Here is a 25,937-nt window from a genome sequence, read left to right as displayed (position 1 = left end):
AAAACACAAAGGGGATTAAACGACCTGCCAACGACTCGGAGGAATCCGAGCTTATCGGTGTTTACCAGCTTCTACACGCGTCGGGTTATCATCTCGAGGATAAACGCGGTCAAGATACGAATAAACAAAGGACGCTACCCGGGACAGCTCGGCGTTCTCCAAGAAACCACTCTAGGAAGCTGAAGCGAAGACGAAAGAAAATGGAGGACTCGTGGAGGGGGTACAGGAAGAGGACATTGCAGCCGCGAGGAATAAAAGATGCGAGGCAGGGAGTCGTGGTAGACAGAAAAAAAGGAGAGGAGAGGAGATAATTGTCCGACGAGGGGGGCATCGGAACGGAATTATCGAGAGGGCGGAGAAACGAGGAGAGAGACGGAGTGAGAGAGAGAGGTGGGAAAAGAGAGTCGCGTACAGGGGGGCAGAAAGGTTCGAGAAAGGCAAGGAGGGGGCAGATTTATCGGCAGAAAGAGGAGAAAATGGAGAACGGGAGGAGACAGTACGGAGAAATCGAAGAGATGAAGGGACTGAGAGACGTTCTTGGTAACCGAGAAATGAAATTCGAAACGATAAATCGGGCACTTGCAAGATAAAGAGAGATAAAAGGAGAAACCGTGAGAGGCAGAAATTGAAATTACGAGGAAGGCAAAAATGAAATGTATAATGGTCTAGCATAGTGCAGAATAGTACATACCTGTCTTAATAAATAGTAACAAATATCAAAGATATAGGTATATATATGGGACAATTGAAATTAATTGAGAAAGATCACTATACCCAAGAAGGTGAAAGGAGTTGGACTGTACTTCGATCAGATTATTTTTCTTAATATGACAATACCTGCAACATAGTACAATTTTAAAATATTGTATATGGCGATATTTTTTTATTACCTTTAACTTAGTCTGCTATTTAAAAGAACATCCAGTGTTCAAAATTATTCATCAAAATCGGATGATGAACATCTGTCATCGACAAGTTGACCAAGACTTGACGATACTCAAAAACCGAATAGGAAAAGAAGAAATTAATTCCAAAAGCAGGTAATTACCACTACAATTACCAAGACTATCAGACTATTGAATATGACTATCAAAGACTACTATTCGACTAAAAACGTAACTAATAGTGTAATTGATCTAGTTGCTCGCTATAGATAGTTGGTTCTAGTGTTGAAAAAGGATTTAAGGGGAGAGCCGCACGTAACATTAAGAGAAAGAAGTTCCAAAAATAGCAAAACTGAAACGAATACATTAAGGGGCCTGAAAATAACGATGGAAGGGAATGGTTTCACCGATAAGGGGGCACGGAACGAAAGATGACGAGAAGAGGAAGAGGTGCCCGGCGGGAAGGAGCGAACCGGGGACAGGGCGGATTTCGAATGCGTCGCACGGATCGCTACGAAATCTCGGATTCTATTAACGGAGAAATTATAACGGATTGACGGACGCAGGGAATGGATGCACAGACGGATGGACGGAGCCGCCTGTTGTCTCGCGAAAGATTTCTCTTGAATCGTAAATACCGATCAATCGCTTTACCGGTTAAGCCTCACGTTGCATGTTAAAGCACTTCCCGGTGCATTCGCAAATTGAACCGCGGCGACGCAACGTAGAACGCGACGCCGGAGAGGGGATAGCCGAATGAATGGTGGGGACAGCCGGGCGAGGAGTGGGGAGCCATTGCACAAGCTGACCGCGCAGGAACACGTTCGCGGGCGACATCTCGACTTAGAAGAGAGCACCGGCCGCGACAGGCTCAAATGAGCGACCTGATGATACCGCTTATCGATGCGAACAGCTTTGGGGATAACCGTGCCTATCGTGTGGAACGCGTAGATTAAATCGTGGGAGCGTGTCTGATGCGTTGGGAGAATTGTAAGTCGCTATGGTAGGGTCTTTGGTAGGGACTCTAAAGGTGTAGGTTTAGTTGGGGTTTTGTCACTATTTTAGGATGGTCTCGTAGAGTTCTGGGAAAAATCGATTCTAGTTCGTGGAAAGATAGATTAAAGGACAGATTAAATAGAGAGGGGGAGTATGTTTGATACGTTGATGAAATTTTCGGCTGATTTAACGTTGGAATTACCAAATTACTCAAAATGTTTTTCAGGCTTGTATGTAACAAAATATGTATAATTGTGAATATTTTTTTTTTATATTTATTATCTCATTTTTATTACTGTAATTTATTTTATGTTACTAATTTCAGAAAACGACTGAGATCTATGGTTTCATCTTTTTTAATGCACCCTTTGATACTATTTTTCAACATTTTTTGTTACATTTTTGGAATTACAAGCATGCCATCATTAGAAAATTGTGTTTCAGTGTCGATGTTTTGTCAAATTTTTTAGACATCTCGAAAGATTTGGTTGAGACATGCAAGGATGTGCATTTTAATTAAGCATAAAGCAATTATCATTGAAGCTTGAAAACAGAATGAGAAAAAATTCGACTCACCCTTTATAGCGTGCGTTGATATTGTTGCAACTCCATTTCGCCTCCCATTCTGTAAACATTAATTGAAGATTTCGTGAATAAAATTTGTTTCATTTATATCATAATTATTGTTAAAAATAATTTTATTTTTATTTTTAGAAACGTTATGCTGAGTATGTAATTTAAAAGAAACGATCAATCAACGTTACCTAATAATTTCCTCTAAAGCAAATCTATTCGAGTAGTTTCCATGGAAAAATAAATAAATAACGTGAGGATCTGATAGACGCCTCGCAAACATGAAACCACTAATTTGGTGTGCCGAGCAACGATAAATTTACGAGCAGATTTTATTTAGTTAAAGAATGAAAATTATCCAAGGTGTGTGTGTATTATAGAGTCATCAGTTTTTTCCTCGTGTAACTAAAAATTTATAACATTATTCTTTTTCGTTCCTTTTTTCCTTTTCTAGATTCAGAGAATCATGTGTTTGGTTAATTATAATTTTTTAATCGGTAGCTGTCTTTGATGACAAAATAAGTAAACCATTTTAATGTTCATGTTAATAATAAATTAGGCGAAACCATAACTCTTTGTGAAATGCATTATTGAAATATTTAAGAATCAAATACAATATTCAGGAGAATAAAGTAATTTCGCACATAGAAACAAAGTACTTTGATACCCTCTCACAATGTATGAACAAAAATGTTTGAGATATCCAAAAAGGAAGACGCACAATTGGAATAATAGACACTTCAACCCAGATGGTACTTACAACGAAATATTATAAATTGCTATTCCTTGATATCAATTTTTCAAACTATTTTCTCTATTTATTAGAAGTTACTACAGTTTATGAACATTCAGATGTTACCTATATCTGTGAATATATAAAAGACAAACTCTATTTTGCAACGTTATCTAATGGTCGAAGGGAAGTAAAAAGCACGTCTCACATCCATTTCTTTACAATTGACGAGGAGCTGGTTTACAGAAACTTTTTCAGTGACTTTGGTCCACTGAATATAGCTTGTCTATACCAGTAAAAATTTTTCTTTCTTTATACCCCTAAAATTTAATAACTATTAATTAATAATTGTTTTCCTCGAGTTGTATGTTCTAATAATGATCAGCATGCATTTAATTTCGCTACAATTACTTCCCATGTATTAAAGAAAAAAGCATTGCTAACAGATACTGCTGTAAGATAAACAAGAAGCTCGAAAGCGCGGGGAACAAGCACAGACAAATTGTCCACTATACTTCGCAACGAGAACACAAAAGAGCAAATGCCGCATATTTGATTGCTTCTTACGCAGTGTTATACTTAAACAAGAGCCCAAAAGAAGCCTACAATATACTTTTCACGGGAGGTGAAATTCCTATAAAGTCGTTTCGAGATGCCTCTACAGGATCAGCTATTTACAACATCCATCTGTTAGGTAACGCAGCTTAATTTTCCATGGGAATTAAACTGAAAAATGAATTCTATTATTTGAATTGAGCCTGATATAATTATCTAATTTAACTTAATAAATATAGATTGCTTGAACGCGCTTAAAAAAGCCGCTTCTTTTGGCTTTTTTAATTTTTGCGACTTTGATGTGGCTGAATATGAAAAGTATGAAGACATGAGAAACGGTGCTTTGAATTGGATGATACCTCAAAAATTCTTAGCTTTCGTTGGTCCAAGTACTGAACGTGGCACACCTTGTCATCTACCGGAATGTTATATTGATTATTTTTTAAAAAACAAAGTTATAGCCGTGGTTAGATTAAACAAAAAGGTGTACGATGCATCAAGGTATACATTATTAGTATAAATCTTATTCCTATAATCTCTAGAAATAAATCTGAAATATAATTCTCACATTTTGAGGCTCTTAAATTGGGTTTCAAAATTATACTGTTGTGTAATTGGTTATTCGAAGATTCAAATTAAATTGACGCTTTAAAACTAGATTCACCGCGGTAGGAATCACACATTATGATATGTTCATGCCAGACGGTACGGTACCACCGAAAAGAATACTAAATGAATTTTTGCAACTAAGCGAAAATACCAATGGGCCGATAGCAGTTCATTGCAAAGTAACTTGAAGACCTCTGAATAATATTAATAATAACACAACATAAATAGACTTTCGAGTTTATATTTGCTTATATTTTATTTACTGCTATTTTAGGCTGGACTAGGAAGAACAGGCTCGTTAATAGCCGCATATTTGATAAAACATTACAAAATGATGGCAAGAGAAGCTATTGCTTGGTTAAGAATATGCAGACCTGGTTCTGTTATAGGACTCCAGCAAGGATGGTTGGAGAACATAGAGAAGAATTTATTAACCGCTGGTCAACAATATAAGTAATTTACATTTTTCATACTAATCATATAAACAATTATTTATTATCAAAAAAAAAGAACAATTTTAACATAGAGAAACTACTTTTCACCGTATTAATTTTTAATAAAGAGTATAAAATTAATTTTTATACTCTACCCAGGAGTGGTGTATAAATAACATTGTAGAAATACCTGATTTATGATGTATCTTTTTCGCAGACTGAAGTACTATGGCGATGGCGACGTAATACTGCACCACAAACACGGAATATATTCGATCGCGGACAAACTGGAGAGGAAAATACATTATAACCCCGCGGGAGGGTGTATCGGTAGGTTTCCACCTAAAACCAACCAATGAACATATAAGAAAAAGATATATAAGAACATAAAATTAGAATCCGTATAGTCCATCAAAACGTTTACTTACTTGGGTAAAAATTGATTACCATGCCATTTTCTGTATCGAAGAATTTGAACTATTATTTTAACAGTGAAGTGGAGATCTGAAAAAAGAAAACTATATAAGGAAAAAATATTAAAAATTATTCAATCTAAATTAGAATGAAAATTTTTTAATGTAATTTTTTATTATTCCTACAGGTTTAGTCTAATATAAGGAGAATATGCTATTAAGTACAACAATATTGAAACGGACGGAAAAATAAAATTATTATTATATTATTTCAGAACCTAATAAGTATGATAATCCATCTATGGAACATAAGGGTAGAACCAAACTAACGAGAATTTTAGGTATTCTAATTATTACTATCATTGCTATTACTTCTTTATTATCATACTATCTATTATAATTTTATTTATATTATTTATCAATTATAAAAAGGCAGGAATAAAAAATGTAAATAGTAAATAATATAATACGATACATAAAATGTTCTTTAAATAAAATAATTGATTCCAATCTAAAATTACGCTTTCAACTCAATTTCTTGTAATTATGACGAAATTTTAATAACTTATTACTGCACGATCGTAGAGACATTGACCTTGAAAAGATATTTTACTTTTTCTCACAAAAGGAATAATAATTTTTTGTCATTATATATATATATACGAACCATAAGATAAGATGATTGAAATTTTCATTTCGGCAAAGGCCTGGTGTCATCTTTTACCGTAAAATAAAGAAATAAATCACGAGTATGTTGATACGTGTCGAAAAGAACAATCGCGCCCTAAAACTAATGTAGAAAGTTGCGCGCGCATCTCATTTCCGTTAGTGGTAAATTGTAATTTATTATTATGCAATAATATACATTAAATTTTATTGGTAACTTTTAATATGAAAACAAAAAATTAATGTATAAGTTATTGTTATAAGATTTCAATATAAAATAATAATATTTATAAAAATATAAATATTATTAATTTTCCACTAATCCCTGGGCATCTGCATTCATAGCTACATGTACGTTCAACAAATTCAAAATTAGCAATGAACTTTAAGTTAACTTTAAATAAAATCACTAACAATAATTAGTGATATAAAATGTAAGACAAAACAATTATAATATATTTTGGTAAATATTTTAAGCTTGTATTGTTCTCTTATATAAAAAGAATTCAAATTTATATAGTTTCACGCCAGAAAGTCTTACATGTCCCAAGGAACCTGCGCGCGCATCTAATCTTAAAGAGTTTAATTTGCAATTCTTAAAGTAGATAGCACACTTTAATTTGTCTTTTTTTTTCAATATTTTCTTTACTGCAATACAATGAAAATTGAATGAATCATTAAAAAGGTACTTTTTACTGTATTTATAAAAAATAAACGAATTTTAAGAATATAAAATAATTAAAATAATTAATTAAATAATTTGTGATGTTCTCTTCATTATAGGAAAATTAAGAAATTTTCGGGGATCAGATGAGTCGAAACGAGCTCCACAGAAATACAGAGATACTGATCCGCAACCAATAACACAAGGAGATAGACTGAATGAAATCAAAATGAGATTCAGATCTCGAACGTCGGAATTACGTCAGAAGAATTGCATTGCCTACGGATTGGACGCTTTGAGAAATGCGCGTCGAAAGAAATAAGTAAGTAAATACTTAATAAAAAGAAATTATTTTTATTACATTCAAGTACGAAACGTCCATATTTCAATTTTAATTATAATTAACAATCTCTTAAATCAGACAATATGACAATTTGTTTAAAAAAAAATATACAAGGAATAGTAAAATCTAAACAGTTTCGGAGGAAAATTGATTTATAGAAAATCGTTTTACATAATTTTATAATCCATTCAATACAAAATGATTTGTTTTGTATAAACTAAATAGAGAGATTTTTTAGGAAGAATTATTAGAAATAATTATATAGAGAATACAATTTCTAAAGGTTTCACTGATAATTTTCTTTATTCTTTATTTCTATTTTATTTCTTTCTTTATTTTGTTAATTCATTATTGTATCGATCATGAATGCTTCAGTGAAACTCCTTTAGTGAATTTTATACTCTATATATTTACTTGAAAATAATTTCCACGCAAAACAGTTTGACATAGTCAAATCGACAAAACAGGAGGTATTCCATCGAAATAGGATTTTGAGAAACAAGAACAGCCGCAGTTTCTAAATTGCACACGCGGATCTGCGTCTCTCAAAGCCTTTTGTACAATTACGCATCAATTAACACTTTGCTTCGATAACATTATTTGAATAAATAACGGAATCATCACTTTTACTTTCAAATCGCGGATCGTGATATAATGAGATCACTTATTATTGCAAGTTTGAACTTCAAAAGAAAACCATGTATAATTTAACATCTGTATCCAATGAAGGAAACAGAAGCGCACAATTTACAAAGGTTTATCAAAGTTTTCAAAACCATGGACCATAAATTTCACTAATTCGGTAAACAGGAAGAAAAACTACCACAGATCTGTGCAATCAAAAGTGTTAATCAGAGTAATCATTAAAGTTCATGCTTCACGTTCTATCTTGAACGCTTTCTGCTATTTATATTTTACGATTATTATTCATTACAGATCTTATAATCTCTGTAGATTAACTATCAAAGTTTACATGATACATGAAACATATTCACTTTTATACCCTATGGTTAGCGGAAAATTGGGTATACGATTGTGCAATTTAACATCAATGTGAAGTCAAATTCGTAGAAAAAAACAGAAAAGACTTTCCTTCTGGCATCATAAGCTTTGTGATAGATTCATGGTGTGATATTTCGTATTAAACGACTAAATATTAAAAACTAATCGATTTCTGCGAGTACACTTATAATCACAAGTATTATTTAACGTCACAAAAAAAGGTATACGAAAGTAATTAATTAAATATCGTTTTTTTTGTTTGTGTTAATGCAAAGAAGTAACTCATTTAATTGCATCGCCCTTCGAATTTTCACCACATATCACAATGATCAGAACTTGATAGATAAAAGCGTAGAAAACAGGCCATGAATTAAATTCCACCCGCACCGATAAACATCTCTTTTGTTATTTAGTAAACTTCAATCGTTTTGATAGATTTCTTTGATTTTATATGCAATTCTGCACAGATTGAATGCATAATGTCATTCTAGTATATTAATTACATATCATTCGCTTTTTTCTATTCATCTGTTATTTTAAACATACGTTACAAAATTTTGGTTTACAGAAGTTAGATACCTTTTTTATTTGCATTAAGCACATTATTGTATTTTATCGTTATTGATCATTAATATTATTATAATCATCATTAACTATCAAAATTCTTATTATTCTCTGAAACTATGCCCCTTTTTTTCTTTTTCCTGTTTTATTAACGAGCTCAAGTATTACAATATTGATCGCTCACGTAAGATCATTTTTTTGTTTGTTTACCCTTTAACTATATTTAAAACTTATAACCAAAAGATAAAAACGGTATATTAAATATGATATTATTGGATATTGCAGACACTTGTACCCCTTAGTTGATCGTCTTTTTGCTTTTTTCATGTTTTTTTCCTTTTTTTGTTTTGTTTTATTTCCTCGGTTTTAGGTATTCCAAGGAAAAAAATGTAAAATGTTACAAGCAACAATACATAGTATTCAAAATGATATCGCTTGATTTTCTGAGCTTTACATCGCCATTACTCTTTCAGTAATCGTATTCTTTTTTTGTTTTTATCTAAAATCCCTGTGATTTCAATGTCATTGTATTATTGTTAAAAAAAAAAACTGCATCAGGGTTATGCATATATTTGCACTCTTGTTACTTCTGTTTGCATCATACAGTCTTTTTCAAAGGTGATATTATTATGCAATTTTCGACACAGTTAAAACTTGTCCACTTTTTTTTTGCAATTTTCGCCACAGTTAAAAATTTTCCCCTTTTTTTTTTTTTTTTTTTTTTTTTGTTTGTTTTCATCTTTTCAAAAAACGCCATTTTATCAGTTGCTCCTCAAAGAGCGTTTTATAATGCACCATATTGTATAAATTGTCAACGTCACACCGCTCTATATAAAGTTACACTTGCGATATGTTGATTCGCCATTACTTCAACGATTGCATCGCGTATACCATAACAAAATGTACATCCAAATGGATTTGTTGTATTCGTCGAGGAAGCACGGTTCAATACTACTGGCCGTGCACTAGCCTTCAACTGCTCGCTTATTCTATCCCATTTCGTATAGGCAGTGATCTAAAAAATAAACGATTATTGTATCTTAATCTCAAACACTTACCGATACTTTCATTGTTTATTGTAACTATAAATTCTACATAGACGAATATCGTACCGTAACGGGAGAAGGGGAAACGTCTATGAGCTTTCCCGATTCAGTGGAATTATTTTCTGGTGGAAGAGTTAAAGAAAACTCGCAACGATGATACATATTAAAATTATAATGCCCTGGATAATTTGTGTGTAAAACAAACTTCTTAACACATTGTGTTTTGGCATCAAATAAAACATCCTATAAGCGATAATAGAATATTTAAGTATTTGATACCTTTACTTGCCTTAAACATGAAACATTTATAATCACTTAAAACAAATTTACCAATCCTAAAGTAAAATAATTATAGAAGAAATCCGACCGTCTTATTTTATCGCGTTTGTGTGCGTGAGGACTATGTATGCGCATCTTATCCTCTGCTTTGAAAAACACTCGAGATGGTGCTCCCAAAGCACTCAGCACATCTTCACAAGTGTCACCAAATAATACCTATAATTGTAGAAAAAGAAGAACAAGGTATAGAGGAAAATTGAATTGCAATGAATTTAATAATCCTCTCAATATTGTACTACTCACTTTAAATTAATAATATTTAAAGAGGTTTATACTATACTAAAGACTATTACAAATTATACTACAAACTAAATAATAAAGTGTAACCTCTTTGGTTAAGCAGCGTTTTTTCGGCTCCAGTAAAACCCTTGTTACAGAGCTACCTTCTGTGAAAAGGTGTAATCTCAGACCTCGTGTACGCATTTTATCCCTCATGACATCTGCTTTTTCTAAATACAAATTGTTATGATAGCAGACCTAACGAAATATGATTATATAGTACCAGTCTTACTTTGTTATGCATATATCCTAAGCTATAATAGCAACAAAAAATAATTACGAGTGGTAGAGGGGGTGGTGGTGCTTTTAAATTGTGTTCATCGCTTCCACCTCCAGCACCCATGTTACCAACATAAATGGCCGTTTTTGCTACAAGGGGAGAAGTTCCATTTGGAAATTGCAATGATCCTAGTCCATGTGCATATCCAGGTTGAAACTTTGAGTCAATAGGGAAGTAAAACGATAATCCCCGGAAATTTAACACAAATACCTAAAACCCATAGTCTTTGCTGTCTCAAATTTTTGTTAAACCTTTTACATAAATAAGAATAACATACTTGTTTGTCACTGTCATAAACACCAGGATGAGTTGCTCCAAATGAATGTTCAATCTGTTCAATAGACGGCAAAACTTCTGGTGAATTAAATGGCAAGCCACAGTACTTAAGTTTAACTAACTTCATATTATAAATCTCAATTATTTTAAGCCTTTGCACCACTGGGTCAAATATAAGTCGAACTCCATCATGAGGTAAGTTTATTACTAAATCTACATCTAAAGGATTCTGTAAACCATACATTTTAATTGTATATTAATTACAAAGAAGTAAAAAATACAGTAATTACACATTAATTAAACTTCTATAAATATATACTTACACTATCACTATAAAGTACTTGTACTCCTCTTATAATGCCCACTTGGGATTGTATTATTGACACGGATTGGGAAAAATGCATACCTGTAATAATAACCTTATCAGAAAAGGTGATTCTTCCAAATTTATAATATTAAGCGTTCTAACTATGCAATATTTTAAACTATATGCGCATCAGTAATTGTTTAACATATTTTTATTATTTCCGTTAAATTTATATATCTTACTCAAGCATCAATTTCCAACTAATTATCACCCTGTTAATTGTCAATCTGTCTCAAAAAGTCTCAATAATGAAGCAATACTTGTAAACAATTACATAATAAGCAACAAAATATTCATAATAAGCACCATTTTCTTTGTTTACGCGCGATTGTCAAACGAAGTGTTTACAAATAGAACGAAATAACAAAGTGCGAATGATGACATGACAGCAACATCAATAAGATCAGCTAGACGCTGAAAAACAATCATTCGCTTGTACTTTATCGTTTTCTCAATTATTATAAATTAATTCGATCATTGGAAAATTATGCGTAATTCGACATAGCTGCGATACATCGCGGGTGTTTCGTCACTTGCCTAAAATAAATTCCCACTGCTCGCAGCCGAGGGATCTTTCGGGCACCACCTCGAGTTCCAACATTCTACCGATTCCCTTGGTTCCCTTACTTTAAATTAAACTAGAATAGAGCATATAACGCGTCTCCAAATATCATGAGAACTGCGTTGCTCCTTTGTCTAAGTATCGCACTGTTACTAATCACCAGATAGCCATATTGCTTCCCAAACAATAAACCTCAACACTCTACTCTCACGGCTGGCAAACTGTCACCGAACAGCTGATACGTACCACAAACTACGTGAAATCAAACCAGACTATCGACCGTGTACAGGAACGAGCGAGTAGAACCTTCCTTTCACTTTCTGAAGATGTCGTGGAATAAGCGACTCTATCGACTGAAATTATTGCCGCGAATATACAAAGTCAATCTTTCTTTAAAATTGATATTATTAAACAACAGTAATAAAGTTATTAAACATATAATTTCATTAAGTAAACATTTATTGTTATATTTCTAAGTTATATTATTTTAAAAAATTACGCAGTATCATTCGTAGTAATAATACTTCAAAAAATTTGGCTGATATCGTAGACAAAAGGCACAAATTAAAAGCTTTACTTTTTTATAAAAATTGTAAATAAAGCATAATATGGTATACGAGGAAAATAACTTGATTCGAAAATGTATTATTATTTTCATTAATCACGTGCTAATCGTGTTGACGTATCTTTTCTTCATTCGACCCATGATACCAATCACGTGTACAGATGTGTCAAATTGCGAGATCCAGACTTCGAGACACGTCTGAAATTTTATAAACATTCGTTTCAAATCGTAATTCTTTTCTTTTTTTTCTTTATTTCTGTATATTGCGCGAACGCGTAACTAGATATGTACGTGCTGATTTCGAACAGCAGGCATTATTTTTCTATAAAAATCTGCACGGTATTATATAAATTACGACAAAAAGTACAACCTCTCAGGCGTGGCAATACATGTCAAAAAAATTACGAAATCGTACGTAGCAAGCGTAAAAAAAATGTTTGTTAATGTAATAAAAACTTTTTTGTTAAATCGATCAATTTTTTAGTTTCAGTTTTCGATTTCTTATTTTCGATTTTGGTTTTCACAAAATTATATGAAATAAGTTTGTAATAATGATCAAGACATTCGATGGCTGAAGAAAACTCTGTTTCACAACATACGTAGAACAAAGGCGATACAGCTTCACTTTATTAGATGTCGGGGTTAAAGACCACAGATAATCGAATACTTTACTCTTTGTTAATGCATCGCGGGGGGGCTATACGATCGTAAATATATACAATGTACAATCCAGTAATTAGAAATCTTTCCGCAAAAGAATTGTGCCGATAAAACACTTTCTCACAGCAAAAAGTACACGGAAACTACTCGATGTTTTCTCGGTTATTTATAAAATGGAACAAGGAAACAGAACAGTTCAAACAAACCCTCAAAAAACTTTGATTGTTAAACTTCCTTCACAATGGAAACTATTCAGTTTTTATCAAATTTGGAGATTTGAAAACCTGACGCAATTGATCAAGTCAAAAGACAAATAATCTTCCTTGAGGTATATATGATACATACTTAATGGAAATCATGCGATAAGAAATATCTATCTTAAGATAACAGTCTACAAGATATTTTGCTTGTGGACTGATAAATCGATAAGTATAAAAAGTATGGATACATTTAATTTATAAATTAACAACTGGTAAACATAATTTTGTTTATACTTTTATCTTCAATCAAAACAACATTTTTATAAATATTTAGTAGTTTTTGCAGAATCATTTTCCTGACGTTAATTGAATTTTATCTCAACTCTAACTAGGTCCTAATATATATATATACTTATTTTTTTTTTAATATTTACAAAAGAATATTTTCAGTGAATATTTGCAAAAACACTTTGCATTGGAATTTTATTTGCAAGATGTCGCGTACATTTTTTTCTATCTAATACTAATAATTTACAGAAACATCAATAAAAACAATATAACTTCTAAATCGATTCAAAAGCAATTATCATTGTTGGCAAGAAATTCAGATAAATTGAACAATTTCACGAAGAGGGGCCAAAACAAGACAAGACAGTGGAAGAATGATAATCGAGCATAGCGGAGGTAAAGGTTAAAGCAAAACGCCATTGTTACAATCGGAATACTTTTGCCTTGTGAAATCGTTGTTCGTGCATACGTCGCTTGGTCGTGCCCACCGTGTTATGCAATCAATTATGATAACCATATCGTATGCCATACAGTCGAGCCTCCAGATACGTCAAACTACGCGCAACTTTTCCCGCGAATATGTATGCGTTCTATATTGTATATATTTATGTAAAATATATTGACGATTTACATGACATCGGGTCGGTGCTATCAGAGAAAAATACAAGAAGAAAATCGAAAGGGGAAGAATCAAAGACGAGATACAATGTGAATGATTTCGAGGAACCATTATAAATTAGAACACGTTAGTTTGTGTTTTAATTACATTTTTTAATACCTTTTGCTTTCGTAACGTAGGCAACTTCTTTATTTTATTACCACAATTTCCATGGTGTTTCAATTTAAAACAATCTATTTGAAAGCTACTCTTTTATTGTATTTGATATAATGACTATTTATAGATATTATTCAGTTCCATTTTCTTCTATTTTATATTCTTGTTGTTTATTTAATGTAACTTGTAATTTCAGTGACGGAATTTTCTCTGGGATGATTCAACATAATCAATGACTTTTGACACAAGATTTTCCATCATTCGGGACAAAAACGTTGTCGAAACGGATCTATGGAACCGTACAAATGCAAGATTGTCACATAACAAAAAAGTAGCAGATAACATGTTCGCGAAAATACATTGCGGTGAACGTTTTTGTTTCTGTTTACCATTTGCATATCTCGTTGATGTGTAAACATTGATAAATAATATGACGAAGGGACCAAAAAGCAGAGCAGAGAATTTTGCAATACTTCGACATTATTTTTATTTATATTTAAACAAACACTTTTAATCACATTTTCATATTTTTTGTTGTAGTGAAATGTCTATTAATCAAAATAATGGGAAAAATAATAGAAATAAGTTCGTTCTCGTATCTAATATCGGTCTTCGTTTATATTTGCAACTTCGTTGATAAACGATATGAATATCATGAATATGGATTTCTGTACAAATTTCTGAAAAGTTCGTACATACTCGGATTTGTTTATACACCTGTGTGCACTCAATTGGCATGAGTGATAATTTCAAGGCCGTTGCTTTATCTTGTTCCATTTAATTTGAATGCACAGATGAATTGTGTATTTCGTATATTATATATTTCGAATTTAATAATTCTGATATACTATGTAATATTTTATACGAGGGCTAAGGTCAATCAGGCCTAAGTTGTGCAAAGGAAAAAATTTTCTCTGATAAAAAAAGGGGCAATGTGCACACAACGTGAGTGGTTGAAATACAAAAGCGTTATCACATTTCAGCTGAAAAAGCGTTCGGTCATGATCCTTTTATCGTTCCCGGTGGTTTTGCGAGATTCTTCTTATTCCCGCTGTCTGCCTCGCGTAGACACGCAGAACCGAGTGAGTTAATCATAATTTAACCGGGCGGGGTGAAGAAAAATGTTGAATGCCGATAAACTCGTAACACATTACCTTGAAAAGGGGCACTAGTGAAATAAATCATGGCAACGAAGTCGTTAACTCTTTGATTGCTGTTTTCAGTCAGCAACATTCTCTAATATCACTGAATTAAATTGAGTAACTCAACTTAATATGACTTTAATTCAATCTAACTCAATTTGACTTGATTCAATCCGATCCAGTTTAGTTTAAATAGACTCAATTCGACATGACTCAAATTGACTTAACTCAACATAGCTAAATCTGATTTATCCTTGGCTCGACTATTCTTCTGATTAAACTCAATGTAACTCGGCCTGATTTCACCATGATTCAGCTCTTCTTTTTAACCTGATGAACTCTACAAATTACTTCAACTTAACACAGACGGTTTGAAAACATATGATACTTATTTTACTGTCACGATGTTTATAAAAACACGAACTAAATATCAGTTTATCTGAGGGTGACTTGATCAGTGAAAACAGGTCACAAGCATAATTAAATTTGTGTATCTGGTTGTCTATGGGGAAACCGATACCCCGAAATACTGATATTCGCAATTCTTCATTCCAGGAAATTAATCGCTGCGGTATGATTAAAGACAACTGGGGCCATAGAATCCAAACAAAGTGCGAAGTTGTTCGAGAAATCTCGGTAAACAATAATGTTGTATGAATTGTGCGCAATGGACGGCTTAGATCAAAGTGCAACGCGAGAACACATTTCCTTTCTCTCCGCGATCACGCCTCAGTGTTGTCTTTTTTCTACGCAAATACACCTCGCAACATCCAATGAGACAGCTTGGTCGATTCCTTATACGTAATCGATATTAATTCATGCTCCTTTGTATGCGTGCGACAATGTATATTTACATTTGTCAAATCATAACCAAAGATATACAGTATATATGTATATGCATAGTTAAACATGTAGATAAAGTTAAGGTACCAACTTTATTCGATTTTATAGCCAAATATTGTATATATGTATATAAAAATAAAATCTATTAATTAGGCTTGGTACACTTAATATTGGTTGTAATTTACTTCGTAAAAAGAAAATGATGTAAATTTGTTCCATCTATTTACGAATCTATAGATCTATAGGATATTGAAATAGTATACATTATAAATTTCATGAACACAGACTTTAATATTAATTAATTAATAATGCTAAATACAAAAAGAATAAAATAGTCAAGCGATTGCAATCTTTTTTGGTGAATTTATCAAGCTCATTGTCAGCTGATCCTGCTCCCCGTTAATTTTTCGATCCCATTGCTTGACGAATGCATCTCCCTGCCTGTCGCCTGGTCCGTAGTTCACTGTCTGGCCGCGATAATTCGCGAATCCCACATTTCTCGCGATAAAATACGAAGAAACGACAAATCTATTGAAGTGATTCATAAAAAGAAAAAATATTAGCGTTTTATTTACACACGAGATCTCTGTTTTTCCAGTTTCTTTCCATCGTCGTTTATTGGAAATTAGCACAAACTACATATATGTTGTATCATAATAAAATTCGATACCACTCTTGTCAATTAACAAGTTAATGCATTTTACATCAGGAAAAAGTTTTGACAAAAATTGATTTATTTTTTCGGTATGTTATAGGAGTATTTATTGATGAGAGTAGCCTTTAGTAACTGAATCACAAGAAAATCAGAGTTCGTGCAGTTCTGACCCTTGAAATGTAGCGATTAACATACTTTCAAAGGCAGCGATTAAACATAAATTATTAGATCAGTGTTCTATTAATCTCAGAACTAATAGAAAATCACAACTGTTTCCTTAGCTAATAAAAAAGTTAATTATCTTGCAGATAAGTCTTGAAGGACATTGATACGCTAAGGAATGATGTTAACATTCGCAAGAAGATCATTTTATGCATATATTTAATACAATTTGTGTTTATGGTATAGTTTTGTATTATTATACAATTAATATTTTACGATTTTATTTATTAAAATTATACGTAACGATGAAAACGAAATTACATGTTTAATGTGTCTGATAATATTGACATTATAGTACAATTATATAATTGAAAATTGCAGAAAAGATTCCTGGGATGTTTCTTTATTTCTTATTATCTGTACAGAATTGATTCATTCAGGACAATAATTCTGCCTACGTTCTGTTACTTATACTTTGAACTACAGTCTTATCGATTAGATACAAGTATCACAATCCGCATCGATCCAATGTTCATTTATAAACAATTTTATTGTTTCTGTGACGAGCGTTCGAAACTGGCAGGATTTAAATCTATTATCGGGTCGAGTAGTCGTCATTATTTATTGATCTTCGAGAAACAGAGGGTATATCGATCTATCTATATCTTCTGATACATCATCGTTTATAGACATTTATTACCACGTCTCTCCAATTTCGAAACAATTCTACAACCTACAAATACAGTAATCGAATTAAGTCCTCGAGCATTCAATTTATGACTCGTTAATTTCGAAGATTTCAATTTACCAAAATTTTTGCTACTTCTGATAACCTCATAATTTATACATAATAAATAATCCAATTACCTCATACGATAATCAGAAACAGTCCTCGATCATTCAATTTGTCAAATATCACTCCTTAAAATCCCAAGTTACTCAATCAAGTAACCTAACCATGCAGATTACCCAAACAATGCTCTCCTTATTTATCGTCTTCTTTAGATACTCGTATAATAAATTTATTCCTTGTCCAAATTACTCTTACATGGACGGTAAGAGCTCCTCGATAATCGAAAATAGTCCTGTCGATTAATGATCCAATTGACATCGACATTTCTCGAGATGACTTTAACGATTCCTCGATACAGGTAACCTCACTCTTACTTACCCAACGTCGGACTACAAGCTACTGTGTCCTAACGTAAACGAATCACGCGTGCACCGTGATGATCGGTGTTTCTCGAAACGGTATTTAATCCGGCCAAGAGTGCACCGGTCCGCTCACAAGCTTGTCAGATAATTACGCGACCGTGTTGCGCGTCGTCAGCTCTCTCGGCAAGCGGCGTGGCGTCGCGTGCTGCGCTAGATAGCGGAAAGCGAAAGTGTTCGTGCAAAAATAGAAGAGCAAGTGGCGGGTAACGGTTTCAATATAAAACGAACGGCCACTGCAACCGATTTCGTTTTAATGTGAGCGTGGGTTGATTAATCGCGGAGCCGCGATTGCTTTTACTTCGATCGACTAGCGTTAGTTGGGCGCAGTCCACCATAAACCGTGTGATCGACTGTGTGACGTCCTTCTTGTCCGTTCGGTCGCTTTTTCTACGTGTCGTCGACCGTTACCACTGTGCAAGTCGCCACGAATTCGCGCCACCGTTATCCGATCGGCATCATCGAACCCATAACGCCGTCCATCTAGACGACCTCAAGATCTGCGACTAACAGGGGTACAGAAAACTTGATAGATCGGGCGCGACGTCTAATTTTTTAACATCTGCTCGACGGTCTATTGTTGCAATCGAATCACTGTTCATCGCGATCGATCGACAAAAGCGTTCTCAGGACTAGAGCTTCTTGGTCTTCCTCGCGTTCATCTTCGATCGTTTCCATAGACATTCCAGCCGATAGTGGGACGAATAGCTCGGTATCAACCCTCGTCGTCTCAGCTAGAAAGCCACGATCGGCAAGGCCAAGAACCGTGTCAGTCGCGAACTGACCCGAAGTCCGCCGCCGATTCCGCCGGCGTTCCGCATCGCTCCCCACTATATTCACCGGAAGTGCTCGCGGCCAATCCGCGGGGCGAGTCGTTAGGGCTCGTACGAAACCCTTGTCGATCGTATAAAAGCGAGCAACGCAGGACATGTCGGCGAGAATCGATCCGATACGCTGGTCGAATCTAGCTAGTATCGGTTTCAAAATCACTAGGAGCTTCTCAGTTGCAGCAGCTTCTTCCAGGGGATCATCGGTCATTTGTCTGAGAAGTCTTCGTTGTTTCAAACCGGTCGATTCCGTCGATGTCTTGAGGACCAAGGGTCAAACAGCACGATTCGCGATTTTGAGCCGTCGAACTTTACTAAACGCTAGCGAGATGCCACATGCAATCGATGTCTATTATCCGCGGTAAGTACTTACAGTGTTGGACCAACAGGCCCTGACTCCATTTTTGTTTCGGAAACCTGGCATCGGCCAGACATCTTTTGACTACATTGTTCGTGGGTTTGGTACCAATGTTTTGAAACAGAATTGAATGAATTGATCCATTTATTTAGTTTTTAATTTTTTTTTTATTGATATCTAGGTTGATTCTTAGGAGGATGAATGAAGACTTGAAGTAGAGACTGAATGGATAATTCGTGAGATTATTTGGTATTTTGTATTTGGTACGAACGGAGTTCTATATAGGAATCGAAAAAATATTTGAATTGATCAGAGGCTTTGTTACTTTCTTCAACAAGAAACAAATGCAAAATCTAGTCATGGTTAGGTATTTGATTCACTACCTTATCTTTAAAAAATTATATGATCATGACAGTGCAGCGATACTTAAATTTGTAATATTCATTTCTTTGATCTCCTGACTTATTTTATAGAGAAATATAGCAATTATTGCGATGACAAGGAAATTGACTCGACAAGGAAAAAGTTTGAATATCTTGCAGAGATGAAAGTTCAAGAATGAAAATTAGAGATGTTAAAACGAAATGTCATTCGAAGTATTTACGTTATATTCTCTCTTTTATGTTTCGTACCATTGAAAAGTCAAGTGCACATAGTAACCGAATTGTTTTATACCTCATTCACACAGTTACTTATCGTAAAATAAATATTATTCTTGGTAATACCATAAAGAGGCTAGACGTCCCTGAGGTATCGTTAAATATTACGCAAAATTATAATATCAGTTCTGTGTTCTTATACTTATACACATTATTCTACGTGTTATTCCATGTTTTTAAAATTGGTTCCTCGATGTGGAATCAATTTAGGTTATCGACGGAGGAAATTCTTAGGCAATTGTTGCATAAAGGGGTTCAAACAATAAGACCCAGCCTTGAAACGTAGTCTTAGCAGAGAAACTATTCGGTTGACTCTATTTGACTGCTGTTGCATAATGTTATCATAATGTCGAATGCAACAGAATCTTCGTTGCGCAATTTGCATGCGCTGTTTGTTTACAGTGTTATTAATGGCAATTTTCTATACAGGAGGCAACGTCTCTCTTTATCGTCAATTTGCAATGACTGGGCAAGATAAGTTTTCTAAACTTAATATCATCGTATTAATATAAACGAGATAAATTAAGCACATGATGCGTACAATTTAGCAAAGACGATGTAGAATATATTACTACTGCGTTCGATGAAATTGTCGGTCCGTGTCTTCCGGAAACCGATGCTCGCTCATGTCAACTCACATACTTCAAAGTTGCCTCATTCAAATTACTACGATTATAATTTGAAAACTGCTTCGAATTTTTTTAATTTACAAAAATGATTTTTCTCGTTAGAAATTTCTTTTCACACGGCTCTGCTACAGATCTGAACTTCCAGCAAGTGAATATAATTTTATTATTTTGTTACCAAAAATATTATTCAAAAATTTTATTAATTTTCCCATTAATTCAGGGGTTCTGCTGATAAAGGTTTTGCTATTTTGCTGGAAGTAAAGGAAAGTAATATCGGGAAATTTTTTGCGTGTGGTATTTTTCTTTTAGTAAAAATGTATTCCCTAGTGTCTACTTACTTTATGTTATGTTCGCTGGAGCGTGAACATTTTTATAAATGGAGTCAGAGCATGTACTTATAAAGGCAACAGGTTTGCTGGTAAAAGGAAAGGGTACATTTTATCGCATTACGATGGGAAATGGTAATGCAAGAGCATGAAAGTTGCGAGATCTTTCTCAACATCATCAGTGAAAAGAAAACTCCTGAATATCGCAAACATGTTTAGCCATAGAAGCAGGCCAATACTTCGCTAACTAACAACGCGAAAATTCATTTTTCATTTAATCAAGGTTTCTATAGTGCTGAGGTAAGAGCTAATCGATCGACGGGCTTCTAACAGGTACTCCACAGAACCACCTGTTACTCTGCCCCGATGCCTGTGATTAGGTTTTAACATGTTAGAAGTGAACATATAAAAAGCAGGTATTGCAACAGGTTGTACAAAATGGAAAGAATAGATTGTACTAAAAATATTTTAATTATACAGCTGGAGCACAAGGAACATACAAATGAATTGGAATTGTAATATTTAGAGTAGGATATTAAACAAATGTTTGATTTATTTAATTTATTTATAAGAGGATTAAAAAGGGTGTAAGAACCCGAGGTTTAATTTGTACTATAAAGATGTTAAATTGGTACAGATTAAAGATGGTCAAATACTGATATAAATTTTATTTTATTTTCAGGGTGTCCACACTGGTCACCAACGTGGCTAAAAATCCATCAATCGACAACAATTACGAATATATAGGGAAAACACCTTTGCTGAACGCACTGACAGAGCCCCTTGCTCCAAAACTTCGCTCATACATCGAAGAATGTGCCACCCTTTGCTGCCCCAAAGATATCTATATCTGCGATGGAAGCGATGCAGAATATGAACACTTGTTGAAGCTTATGGAAAAGAATGGAACCATATCGCCTTTGCCTAAATATGAAAACTGGTAAATGTATTTGAACATGCCGACATGTGCAGCTTGACTCATATAGCGCACTAGAATTTTTATGAAGTCTTTTGAATATTCTCCTAATTATTTTGGACAGTAGTTGTTTGACTTTTTCCCAGCTTTTTCTCGAATAATAGTGGCTTTATACGAATTAGATAATGCAAATAGGATATACAGAATGTTCAAAGTACAGTCCACAAATACAGATGTTTAATTGTTTAAATGATAGAAAGATTCAAGAGGACATTTTCAACGTGGCTGATTCTAACATTTGCACCACTTACTTTTAGCTGGCTCGCTAGAACCAATCCAGCAGACGTAGCCCGCGTCGAGAAACGTACTTTTATCAGTACTGAATCCAAACGCGACACGGTCCCAACCCCACGTGATGGTGTCATTGGAGAATTGGGTAATTGGATTTCTCCAGCAGACATGGACAAAGCTATTCTTGAGCGATTTCCGGGATGCATGAAAGGTAGCTTTAAAACAAATTCGTACCTATACCCTCGATCAAGTCAATAAATTAAACAAAATGACAATTTCACTTTAATAATTCAGATCGAACAATGTACGTTATCCCCTTCAGCATGGGTCCAGTCGGTTCACCTCTTTCAAAAATTGGAATAGAAATCACGGACTCTGCGTATGTCGTCTGTTCCATGAGAATTATGACCAGAATGGGGAAAAAGATCCTGGAAACCCTGGGCAATAACGATTTTGTCAAGTGTTTGCATTCTGTCGGTGTTCCAAAAGCTGATACGAAAGTTGCGATTAATTCATCCTGGCCTTGCGATCCTGACAGAACGATTATTCTTCATAGACCAGCCAAAAATGAAATAGTTTCTTATGGGAGTGGTTACGGTGGAAATTCTTTGCTTGGTAAAAAATGTTTCGCCCTGAGAATTGGTTCAACTATCGCCAGAGATGAAGGCTGGCTCGCAGAACACATGCTCGTACGTATCACTGTGTAGAGTAAATCACTATTTCACACTGCATGTAAATTGAAAAACACGTTCCTGATGATTATCATAAATACCAAGATTTATTTTTAATATTTATCATACGCTATTGGTGACTCGGAATATGTTTAAGGCAATGTAAGGTATACTATTACCTCATGAACACTTTTCATCAATTCCACTATTTTCACTCGTTACTTTGCACTCACGAACACGTCAGTCAACTAAGGGATCCTGTATCAGTTTCATTTTGTAGATATTGGCAATCACAAATCCAAAAGGCAGAAAGCGTTACATTGCTGCAGCGTTTCCTAGTGCTTGCGGCAAGACCAACCTAGCTATGATGCAGCCGACGTTACCAGGATACAAGATCGAATGCGTAGGTGACGACATAGCTTGGATGAGATTCGATCAGGAGGGACGTCTTCGTGCCATAAACCCAGAAAATGGATTTTTTGGCGTAGCCCCTGGAACCAGCTATGCCACTAACCCCAATGCCATGAAAACTATCTTTAAGAACACCATCTTCACCAATGTGGCAGCTACTAATGACGGTGGAGTTTACTGGGAGGGATTGGAAAAAGAAATTAGTGACAATATTGAAGTAAGAATTTGCTATTATATTTTTTTGTTCTATCAATGAATTAAATTCCACGCAATCATCGTATCTGTTAATTGTATTGTTTAAATGATAATAATTGTATAGATCACCGATTGGTGTGGCAACAAGTGGACTAAAGGATCCAAGACACCTGCGGCACATCCAAACTCCAGATTTTGTTCTCCTGCCAAACAATGTCCTATCATTGATCCTGCTTGGGAGGATTCAACTGGTGTACCCATAGATGTTATTCTTTTTGGAGGTCGAAGACCGGAAGGCGTACCTCTCATATACCAAGCTAGAAATTGGCAACACGGTGTTTTTATCGGAGCTTCCATGAGGTCTGAAGCTACTGCTGCAGCAGAACATAAGGTACTAATTTAAATAACAATCATTTACACGAAAAGAATCAGAGAATTATTCAATACTAAACTAAATTTATTTATTCACGAAATTTGGAAGAAAAGATGGAAATTCTTTATCGTGCTTGTTTACTCGAACAATTTTATTTTTGAAAATTAAGTAATTTACTCGATAATTAATAATTAGGGCAAGGTAATCATGCACGATCCATTCGCTATGAGACCCTTCTTCGGCTACAATTTCGGACATTATCTCGACCACTGGCTCAGCATGGCCAAGGTAAAGAATGTAAAGCTGCCAGCTATATTCCACGTAAACTGGTTCAGAAAGAGTGCAGATGGCAAGTTCCTTTGGCCTGGATTCGGGGAGAATTCTCGCGTTCTCGATTGGATTCTACATAGAATCGATGGCGAGGACGTAGCTGTAAATTCTCCTATAGGTTTTCTACCGAAACCAGGATCGTTTAATTTGGAAAATGTAAATGGTAACGTAGACATGGAGGAATTGTTTAGATTACCAAAAAGCTTCTGGCAGAAGGAAGCTAAGGACCTTAAGGAGTACTTTGACGCTCAAGTTGGCAGTGACTTGCCTATTGCTATTCGTTCAGAACTTGAGCTTCTAACTTCCAACGTGGATCAACTTTAATTGATCTACTTTTAATCCTTCGTATCATGAAAAATTTGATTAAAATTAATATCAAATTATCTTTTTTCTGCTTATTGAAAGTAAGGATTTTTAATTAGAACTAGATGAATTTTAAAATTATGGATTATATCAACATTCAGATTAAATCTGAACAAAAATCGTGATTCTGCTTGAATTACTAGCTACTAGTTCTTTCATTATATTGAATTATAAACGTAGTATTACGACGATCTTTATCTCAACGTCAAACACAATCACCATATTCATTTGGAACATTCTTTTTGATGTTTTCGTTCAAAGAAATGTCTTTCCTCTTCACTTTTAATACTTAAGGAATATTTTTATGACTGTTTAAAGCTAATTTTCTGTGAGAGATCGTGTGCGAGGACAACAGTGTGCAAATCGAATAAAGTAGTCACTAAGTTGTGACAAGAAAGGATATGTATTTTGGATACACTTTTTTGAATAAAAAGTTTTAAAAAATACTATGCTCTTCGTATTTTTTTAAAACTATTCATTATGTTGAAAATATTTTGACAGTGATTAAAAATAGTTGAACCCTGCAAAGAAATTCACATGAATGTTATTTAAAATAGACGATAAATTGTTCTACTAATCATATTTATTGACCCATTACTTTAATTGTCTAATAAGTATTGGTGAAAGACTTCATATATATGACGTTTAAAATTATACATTCGAATATATGTTACAAGTTATTGCAGTCGTATACATATATAATTAAGATTTTAAGAACGATTTAGTGTATAATGTAATATAACTTAGACGAAAAAGATGTCAATACTTTTTATTGAAATTTAAACAAACTTTTTATTTCAATGTATTATGCAATATATAATTATCATGATAAAGAATAATGCAATTGAAATTAAAAGAAAAAATAATATATATATTTTGCAAAAAATACATTATTTTTAACAAATTTGTTGAAATTTTTTGACAAAAATATTCAATGTTTTATTTTAATTATATTATACCCGTATGTTAAGTGTTGAGAAATAAGTTGACGAAGACTCTCTTATAGGTCGAAAATATAATACTCTATATATTATATATTTTGAAATATATTATGCAATTTTAAAAGAATAACTAATAGGAAAAAATATTACACTCGAAAAACGCGTGGAATTTGCAACAGAAGGATTTAGATGTTATTCAACGCTATTTCTAGAGTATTCCACTTTCTTAAACAACTGTTTCCTTTTTAAAATATTTGACGAAAAAAAAAATAAAAAAAAATAAATAAATAAATAAAAGAAAAACAATCATTTTCAGTATTGTCATATTCTTAATACATATAACATTAATAAGTTAGAAGAAAAGGAGATCCTTTTTACGAACTAAATGAAGGTAATCACAGTTCTTAAATATACAAAGAGAGTTAAAAATAGAAGAAATTTATTTATTACTTCATTAAAAATTTATCGGATAAAAATGTTCAATCATCATATAAAGTTTCATATTCTTTTCTTAATAAAAATGATTGTTATTTGAATTTTTTTACTGAATAGTATGGAAT

General features: G+C 33.7%; 3 protein-coding genes across 4 annotated transcripts; 2 read left to right on the top strand and 1 right to left on the bottom strand.

Annotated features, from left to right (window-relative positions):
* Positions 1-476: 476 nt before the first annotated feature.
* On the top strand, positions 477-6,849 carry LOC108545280 (dual specificity protein phosphatase CDC14B). Its single transcript, XM_017896814.1, is given in 11 exon segments — positions 477-540; positions 902-1,040; positions 3,087-3,205; positions 3,279-3,480; positions 3,633-3,880; positions 3,981-4,242; positions 4,400-4,529; positions 4,625-4,803; positions 5,002-5,114; positions 5,473-5,538; positions 6,647-6,849. Coding segments are annotated over 11 exon segments (1,725 nt in total).
* A 2,344-nt stretch (positions 6,850-9,193) lies between these two features.
* Positions 9,194-11,832, bottom strand: LOC108545316 (UPF0183 protein CG7083). 2 transcript variants are annotated; one of them, XM_017896861.1, is made up of 8 exons: positions 11,561-11,832; positions 10,980-11,062; positions 10,658-10,885; positions 10,381-10,590; positions 10,149-10,298; positions 9,813-9,977; positions 9,549-9,725; positions 9,194-9,451 (listed from the first exon to the last, which is right to left on the bottom strand). In XM_017896861.1, exons 1-8 carry the CDS (start codon positions 11,622-11,624, stop codon positions 9,254-9,256), a joined length of 1,275 nt encoding a protein of 424 aa, XP_017752350.1. In that variant the 5' UTR covers positions 11,625-11,832; the 3' UTR covers positions 9,194-9,253. The 2 variants fall into 2 exon arrangements, with proteins under 2 accessions (XP_017752350.1, XP_017752351.1); XM_017896862.1 differs by lacking the exon at positions 11,561-11,832 and adding an exon at positions 11,206-11,256.
* Positions 11,833-18,204: 6,372 nt separating this feature from the next.
* Positions 18,205-24,724, top strand: LOC108545341 (phosphoenolpyruvate carboxykinase [GTP]). The gene is made up of 7 exons (XM_017896895.1): positions 18,205-19,275; positions 21,569-21,826; positions 22,120-22,304; positions 22,388-22,782; positions 23,045-23,392; positions 23,495-23,761; positions 23,939-24,724. Exons 1-7 carry the CDS (start codon positions 19,016-19,018, stop codon positions 24,395-24,397), a joined length of 2,172 nt encoding a protein of 723 aa, XP_017752384.1. The 5' UTR covers positions 18,205-19,015; the 3' UTR covers positions 24,398-24,724.
* Positions 24,725-25,937: the final 1,213 nt, after the last annotated feature.

This window comes from Eufriesea mexicana, unplaced genomic scaffold, assembly GCF_001483705.2.
Source record: "Eufriesea mexicana isolate 0111107269 unplaced genomic scaffold, ASM148370v2 scaffold395, whole genome shotgun sequence".
Classification (NCBI taxonomy): Eukaryota; Metazoa; Arthropoda; class Insecta; order Hymenoptera; family Apidae; genus Eufriesea; species Eufriesea mexicana.
Note: the sequence above shows the minus strand (reverse complement) of the source record. Positions and strands in the feature narration are given on the sequence as shown.

What these genes read in the sequence shown, in the direction of transcription:
- LOC108545316 (XM_017896861.1), bottom strand. Translation starts at nt 11,624, where the DNA reads ATGTTGGAACTCGAGGTGGTGCCCGAAAGATCCCTCGGCTGCGAGCAG. An exon ending in TTTATGACAGTGACAAACAA is followed by an intron (nt 10,591 to 10,657) that starts GTATGTTATTCT and finishes TATGGGTTTTAG; the next exon opens with GTATTTGTGTTAAATTTCCG. An exon ending in TTTCCCCTTCTCCCGTTACG is followed by an intron (nt 9,452 to 9,548) that starts GTACGATATTCG and finishes TTTATTTTTTAG; the next exon opens with ATCACTGCCTATACGAAATG.
- LOC108545341 (XM_017896895.1), top strand. Translation starts at nt 19,016, where the DNA reads ATGTCGGCGAGAATCGATCCGATACGCTGGTCGAATCTAGCTAGTATC. An exon ending in TTGCCTAAATATGAAAACTG is followed by an intron (nt 21,827 to 22,119) that starts GTAAATGTATTT and finishes ACTTACTTTTAG; the next exon opens with CTGGCTCGCTAGAACCAATC. An exon ending in AAATTAGTGACAATATTGAA is followed by an intron (nt 23,393 to 23,494) that starts GTAAGAATTTGC and finishes ATAATTGTATAG; the next exon opens with ATCACCGATTGGTGTGGCAA.